The 7,779-nt window shown below is 43.7% G+C and overlaps 1 protein-coding gene across 5 annotated transcripts in view; it reads right to left on the minus strand.

Moving 5' to 3' along the window:
- The window catches only part of ARIH2 (ariadne RBR E3 ubiquitin protein ligase 2), a 51,791-nt gene extending 45,469 nt beyond the window's left edge, over positions 1 to 6,322 (minus strand). The window contains exons 1-3 of one of the 5 annotated variants that reach the window (XM_025455775.3): positions 6,152 to 6,321; positions 3,165 to 3,226; positions 387 to 729 (exon numbers count right to left, since the gene is read on the minus strand). In XM_025455775.3, the coding sequence (XP_025311560.1) occupies positions 387 to 635 (249 nt within the window). In that variant the 5' untranslated portion in view covers positions 636 to 729; positions 3,165 to 3,226; positions 6,152 to 6,321. Of the gene's footprint in view, positions 1 to 386; positions 730 to 3,164; positions 3,227 to 5,504; positions 6,047 to 6,151 lie in introns of those variants that run through there. The other 4 variants (XM_025455776.3, XM_025455777.3, XM_049097988.1 and 1 more) reach the window with 4 other exon arrangements.
- Positions 6,323 to 7,779: the final 1,457 nt, after the last annotated feature.

Raw genomic sequence — 7,779 nt, forward strand, 5'->3', positions numbered from 1 at the left:
TCTGCCAGAAACTCACACATAGTTGTGTACAGGATGGTGATTCTGAGGCTAATTATATCTTATCTCATAAAGTTTCATAAGACTCACTTTCTGAAACCAGTGTTAACCTACATAATTCTGCTTCAGTGTACTTCCAATCTATCCTGAATCTATCCCATTCTTCCTTTCTAATCCTTAATGGTTAGGAATTTGAGGGTCTTAAATATGCATATTTTAGAAAACAAGGTAAAGCATTAAATGTGTCCAACCAATCCAACATATACCTAAATTTGGTTTCACTTACAGCGCCATTCAATCAATCAATGTGGAGGAGACATCAGTTAGCAACAGCTCATATTTAGATTTAATTAGGGTAAATTACACTTGAAATTGACAACACTGCTCACCTTTAGGACAGAGGCTAAGCTGGTCATGTGCTCATTGAGGGCACCCTCGGACTCCTTGTAGGTCAAGCAGGTGAACTGGTACTCCTCAGGATCAAAGGCATCGGCCCCCTGCTGCTCCACATCACTGGCTACTCCCACGTAATAGTCCTCTATGTCCCCTGGGTCCTCATCCTCTTCTTCCTCCTCACAATTTGGGTCATAGTCCTCTTCATTGCTGTCAGACCCCTGGCTATTCATGTCCACAGACATCTTAGCATCCAGCCAAGTTGCAGATCAGGAAAGCAGTTTTTTCCCTCCCCCCAAACTTTACCACTTTCTCAAATGCATTAGTGTTTTTTGTCTTCTAAGGAAGGAAAAGAAAAAAATTAGTGTTACTTACTTTCACTATGAGAAATTATAACAGTAACCACTCAAGAATAAAATAGCATAGCCTGGTCCTATCCCCATTATGGCCTATGCCAACTCTAGTCCCATATAGGAAATGTCACCATCATCTCCCTACCCAGGCTTATCTAAAGAAACTCTCTCCTTGAGGGGCAGAAGCAGCTAATAATGGTAATTTCACATGAAGGGCCTGGCATGAAAGAGTCAGGAAGGCTGTCTGCTCTATGTCAAGGGGTCAAATTCCCACTGACTTATCCTTCCTGCAGGAATCCTTAAGAAAGAGGCACATCCCCACAGTTGGAGGCCCACAGGGGAAGAAACCTAAAGGCCAAGCTACCAAAATTTAAAATCTCTTTGCTAATTATGCCCTACTAAGTAATGACACAGACAGTATACAAATGACACAGTTCCTTCCCACTACAATGTCCATGAAAAGAACACCACTCTTTCACAAATATCACTCTCAGATATCTAGAAAACAGGTACATGGTGAGTAAAGAAAACATAAAAGCTACAAAGCTTTTCAACATCCTCCTCTAGTCTGCAAAGTTAAGTGATTTTTCAGGTTTTTTTTTTTTTTCCAGTTTTAAAGGATTTTACTGATCCTTTAAAAACGGTACTTTGATGCAAAGAAATTGATCCAATAGTGAAGGAAAACTATAGATATACAGAGATTGTGGTAAATAGCCATTAACTTTTCTGCACAAGTACTATAGTTCAAGATCATCTGTAAAAAACAGTATTTAGTGATTTTTTTTTTAAAGATTGTATTTATTCCTGAGAGACACAGAGAGAGGCAGAGACATAGGCAGAGGAAGAAACAGGCTCCCTGTGGAGAGCCTGATGTGAGACTCGATCCCAGGACCCCAGGATCATGATCTGAGCTGAAGGCAGATGCTCAACCACAGCCACTCAGGTGCCCCTTAAGTAGTGATCTAAATCTAAAAACTAGTTAAACAGCTGCCTCTGGCTCAGGTCACAATCTCAGGCCTTGGGATTGAGCCCCAAGTTAGGTTCCTGCTCAGTGGGGAGCCTGCTTCTCCCTCTCCCTCTGCCCCTCCCCCAGTTGTGTGCATGCTCTCTATTAATAAATTTTTAAAATCTAAAAGCTAATAAATAAATCAATCTAAAAGCTAATAGAACTTTAAAATGCAAGAGCAGCTGTATTGGATGGTATATAACTAACTTTCATAGCCAAATCTAGATTAAATATAAAAGTATATATAAAGTCTATTTGAAATAGATAATCTCTCAAGGGAGTGCCTGGGTGGCTGAGTAGGTTAAGTGTCCAACACTTGACTTCAGTTCAGGTGAAGATCTCAGGACAGTGAGATCAGCAGGGAGTCTGCCTGAGATTCTCTCCCTCTCCCTCTGCCCCTCCACGGGCTCTCACCATGCGCACTTTCTCTCTCTAAAATAAATAAAATAATCGTTTTTTAAAAGATTTATTTAGGACAGCCCGGGTGGCTCAGTGGTTTAGCGCCACCTTCAGTCCAGGGCATGATCCGGGAGTCCTGGGATCGAGTCCCACGTCGGGCTCCCTGCATGGAGCCTGCTTTTCCCTCTGCCTGTGTCTCTGCCTCTCTCTCTCTCTGTCTCTACAAATAAATAAATAAAATCTTAAAAAAAAAATATTTATTTATTTATTCATGAGAGACACAGACTGAGAAGAGAGGCAGAGACAGAGGGAGAAGCAAGCTCCTCGCAGGGAGCCCGATGCAGGACTCGATCCCGGATCCCGAGATCACAACCTGAGCCAAAGGCAGGTGCCCAACTGCTGACCCACCCAGGTGTCCCAATAAAATAATCTTAAAGAAAAAAAGAATCTGTCAAAAAAAAAAAAAAAACATAATTAAGACAAAAAATAAAAATTAAATACATTAAAATAAATGTGTAAAAAAATCCCAAGTGTGCTGAACATGTAACCAGTCCAAAGTACTACAGAGCCACATTTTTTTTTAATTTTTAAATTTTTTTTATTTTTTATTTTTTAAATTTTTTTAAATTTATTTATGATAGTCACACAGAGAGAGAGAGAGAGGCAGAGACACAGGCAGAGGGAGAAGCAGGCTCCATGCACCGGGAGCCCGACATGGGATTCGATCCCAGGTCTCCAGGATTGCGCCCTGGGCCAAAGGCAGGCGCCAAACCGCTGCGCCACCCAGGGATCCCTGGAGCCACGTTTTAATATTATAAAAATATCAGTGAATCTAAGTTTGACATGCTAACCATAAGTACTCAGTTTTAAAAAAAATCATATTAATGAGACAGCAGTAATATAATTTTGCAATTTGACTTTTAACGAATTGTCTTATATGGTAGAACCAACTAATTACAAATGAAGTACGGTACTTCTCCTTTAGAAGAAAAAGTTAATCTTTAAAATAAAAATACCTGTAATGCTTGAAGATCTTTCCAGATGTCACCCCAAATATTCTATGTCACATAATTTCCATCTAAAATGAAAAGAGAAAATTCTATTTATAGTACCCTGGTTTTGCAAATTTATTTTTTAAAAAGCAAAGACATGTAAAAGAATAAGCAGCAAGGGGCCAAAGTAACTATGAAATTATTTTCTTATAAATCCCACAGAAACACATATGTCATTATAATGAAAAGAGTTACACAACCTTCTAATAAAGAAAGCATCAAAGTAAACAGCCAATAATAATTTAACCTGGAATACTAGTGATGTAAATAGATACCCAATTCCCTCCCTCAGTTTGAAAACCCACTACCTTATTTCTCCTATTGTTCAGATTCCCTAAATTACCATCACAATTTCTTTTTTTTTTTTTTTAAAGATTTTATTTACTTATTCATGAGAGACACAGAGAGAGAGAGAGGCAGAGACACAGGCAGAGGGAGAAACAGGCCCCATGCAGGAAGCCTGATCCCAGGACTCCAGGATCACGCCCTGGACTGAAGATGGCGCTAAACCGCTGAGCCACCCGGCTGCCCTACAATCCCAATTTCAATCCTAAATGTTACATACAAGTGGACAAACTAAATTGCAACAGACTTAAAGTGAGATTTTTAGTATAAAGTCATTTCCATGGTAGTAATCTAACACAGAATGTTTCATATCTCACCTTACTCACGAAAAAGTTATTTTGAAATAAAAAAATGTTCCCAATAGGATGCCCACTAGGCAATATTAACACCCATCTGCCACCTCTTCTGACATGTTCAAAGGCCATTTGACCTGCTCGGAGATACAAATCCCACTATCCAAGACTGAATAAATACTACTTGCTTACTCAATTAGAAATCTTATGTCTATTTCTTTTTTTCTTTTTTAAGATTTTATTTATTTATTCATGAGAGACACAGAGAGAGAGGGGCAGAGACACAGGCAGAGGGAGAAGCAGGCTCCATGTAGGGAGCCGGATGCGAGACTCTATCCCAGGTCTCCAGGATCACATCCCCGGTCAAAGGCGGCGCTAAACTGCTGAGCCACCAGGGCTGCCCTCTATTTGTTTATCCTTTAAGATTTCGTGGAAAATCAGAACTTATAACTTCCAAAAAAAAAAAAAACTTCAAACATAGACTGGTAAATATAAATTTAATGAAAATCAAAGTCCAAACAATGATTACGGAAGATTATTTCTAAAATATTAGAGAACTGATTTTTTTAACTCCTTTTTCTTTTACCTGTATTTTTATTTAAGATACTGCTTATTGGACAAATAAACTTTTTAAATATTGCTCCCATCTACAAAATTTTACTACCAATATTAGTTCTCATTTAATGAGAGCCAATTTCAGGTCTGACTCATTCTCATTAAATCTTCACAAAGTGGCTATCATCTCCTTCTTAGGAATGAAGCTACAGTTCAAAAAGGTTAAGTAACTTGCCAGCAACCAGTATTACTCAGAGTCCATACTTCCAACAGATCCACTGGTTTTGGGGATTCATAACTCTGCACCACCCTTCCAGAGAACTTAATACTATCCACAAAGATGCCTCCAGAATCACAAGAAACAAAAGACCATGCTTGCCACTTTCTCTGGATTTCTCCCCAGGATCTGAGTTTAGAGGCTTCTCACCCACTAAATATTCAAGAAGCAGGGGAGAACTTCAGACTCCTCTCCAAAAACGAGAAAGTCATTTCACACTTTGTGGGTATTCTAGGTCCATATTTAAATAAAAACTTAATTTTTAATCTTTTCAAAGTTAAATATCCCTAATTCTACTCAAAAGAGTGTTGACATTGCTCAAAGGGGTCAGAATGTTATTGCCTTATAAACAGAACTGATGGCACCGCCTTGGTTTCTTTTGGATGTTAAATATTATCCCTCTACCCCAGACAGAAAAGGAATAATGGAAATTACTTTTCCCCCAGAGCCAAAGTCACGTGTTCAGGAGGCGTGACACCCTCCCTGGCCTAAAGGATCCAAACTAAAGACTTCTCTCTCAGTTTAAAGTTGACGAGAACAAAACACTCTTTGGCGAGTCTGAAGATGTTTACTCTAGACATAATATTTGGCTCTGAATGGTCATTTATCAAGGCTACATCTCCGAAGAAAACTACTTAACACTTTTAAAATAGGAACCAGTAACTTAGTTTCAAAACCATACACACTATACTATCCTGCCTAATACAGTAGCCACTAGCCCCATGTGGCTATTTTAATTTAAAAATGAAACAAACACCTAAAATTTGTTTTTTTCAGTCGCACTAGCCAAAAGTCAAAATGCTCAGTAGACATGTGTGGCTAGTGGCTACCTACTTAAGAACAGAAGTATAGAATATGTCCATTGTGGCATAAAGTTCTACAGGACAGAGCAACAGTCAGTACAGAGGTGAAGTCATCCGCCAACACCGCTGTCTCTCCTACGGCTAGCACAGCAGCGTCCGGCGACACGGCAGAGGCGCCGCCGCTCCTGGGCCGCACGCCGCACGTTTCTACCGAGGCGCAGGGGCAGCCGCGAGGACACGGAGCCCACGCGCAGGGGCACCCTTCGCAGGCGAGCGTTAACCAACTGCACGGGTGGCACTGCGAGGGCTCGGAATGAAGACTAGAGTGGGGAGCCCCGGAGGCGGCGCGTATCCCTGGCGCGCCCGGCGGGGAGGGCCCAGATGCGCCAGCGCCAGTCGGTCAGAGGCACTGGCCTCCGACCTCTCTGGGAGCTGGAAAGACTGCAGGAGGAGGAAACAGACGCCAGGCGCGCGCCCGCCCGGGTCGCAGCCTTGAGCCACCCCCTCCACGGGCGGTGCTGGGCGCTGAGACTGGGAACCGGCGGCCAGGGGCACCGGGGCCTCGCGGGCGGCGACGAAGGCGGAGCCCCGGTCGGTCTAGGGAGGCGCGGGGAGAGCCCACCCCCCCTCCCCGGCCTGCCGGGGTAAACAAGGCCGCGACCCGCGCCGCACACTTACCGGGAGCCGGAGCCCGTGGCCGCTGAGCCCGGGCGAGCCAGACCGGGTCGGGCCGGGGCAGAGGAACCGGACACAGGCGCAGAGGCGGCGGCGGAGGCGACGGGCCGACGCCGGTCAAGGCCCGCGCTCCTTCCTCCCGCGGAGCAGTCTCCGCAGCTCCGGAAGTGCTCGGTGCGGCTGCGTCACTTCCGGTCTGGGGTCGACCCGCGGTCGCTAGGGTCGCGACTGTTGCCGGATGGTATCGTCCCTTGGCCAACGCTTCATTGGAGCCCAGCGCTCCGATCTCGAGTGTGACCCGGGCACCGCCGGCGCCCACGACTGCGGGAGGCAGCAGGGGAGAGGAGTCGGCTTATTAGAGAATGGTCAAGGGAACTCTTCCGGCTTTCGCCTACTCTCGCCGCCCGCCGGGATCCTTTTAACCAGCGCCTTTCTTGACGGACTGCTCTCTCCACCGTTTGTATTCGAGTGTAGTGCACATAGAAGACATACTAACGTTCGTAGAATGGTACAGGATTGTTGTTTCCCGGTCGCTATCTGGTGGAAGGAGGACTGGGGTTTAAGGTCAGCGCGCCGGGCCGGGAATTTCTGCCTAACACACACTCAAGCCACCGCCTGGTGGCCCCCAAGCCGCAGACACCACGCCGGGCTTTCCCTCGACTCCCGGGGGCCTGGCCCACTCAGTTATCCAGCTTCCCATTCATCGTACATAAATGAATCGTGATTTTGTTTCTAAAACTCCGCATTTGCCTTGCTCATCGTTTCTTCAGACAGTTGAGGAAGTATGTGCCATTCTGACTGCCAGTTACGTCTAAGGGACTGTTGCCAAGGATTGTGGATAGAAAGAGCCACTGAGGCTCACTCCAGTTGCTGCTGCACAAGTGGAAATGCAGGTGAAGCCGGTGGTCCTAGGGAGGATCCTGGCTGTGCATGTCTTCACATAACCCAAATTATTTCCACCCATACACAAGTCGTGTATATACTGATATTCAAGATATTTATGTGTAAGAAGCTCTCTTCGTTCTTGCTTCTTGTGTGTATTCGTGTATTTAATACATGGTTTTCAGCTTCCAGTTTAAGACCATGTACCTAAATAAAATGCAAATACTAGAAAGCTTCCCCCCCCCAAAAAAAGAAACAAATACCAGAAAGCCCAAATTAATTGGGAGTGAAAATTAATAGCAATGACTTACAATTGTAGGATTATGAGTTTTATCTATGTTAGCAACATAAAAGTCGACTAAACTCCAATGTGTTTACTTCACTTGTTTTGACAAAACATTCCTTTAAATTATACTCACAAAGGACCTAAAATATATTTTCTGCAAATGAAATCTCAATTATAAGCTCTCATTTTGGGTTACCAGTAATAAACACTCTCCAGCAAATAAAAGGAAACAGTCTTTCTGTAGCATTATTACATTTGCAAAATAGAGAATTTGTTCTTGTCAAGCACATCGATGTACATACGATATATTGGAATCCTACATGTCCTTATTTGTTCACCTGTCTTTCCCCTGCTAAAGGTGTTTGTTTTAGAGAGGGAGACAAAGAATTTTAAGCAGGCTCCACACTGGTTGGAGGCTCAATCATGCAACCCTGATACATGACCTGAGTCAAAATCAAGAGTT

This window comes from Canis lupus, chromosome 20 (genome assembly GCF_003254725.2).
Source record: "Canis lupus dingo isolate Sandy chromosome 20, ASM325472v2, whole genome shotgun sequence".
In the NCBI taxonomy this organism is placed as follows: domain Eukaryota; kingdom Metazoa; phylum Chordata; class Mammalia; order Carnivora; family Canidae; genus Canis; species Canis lupus.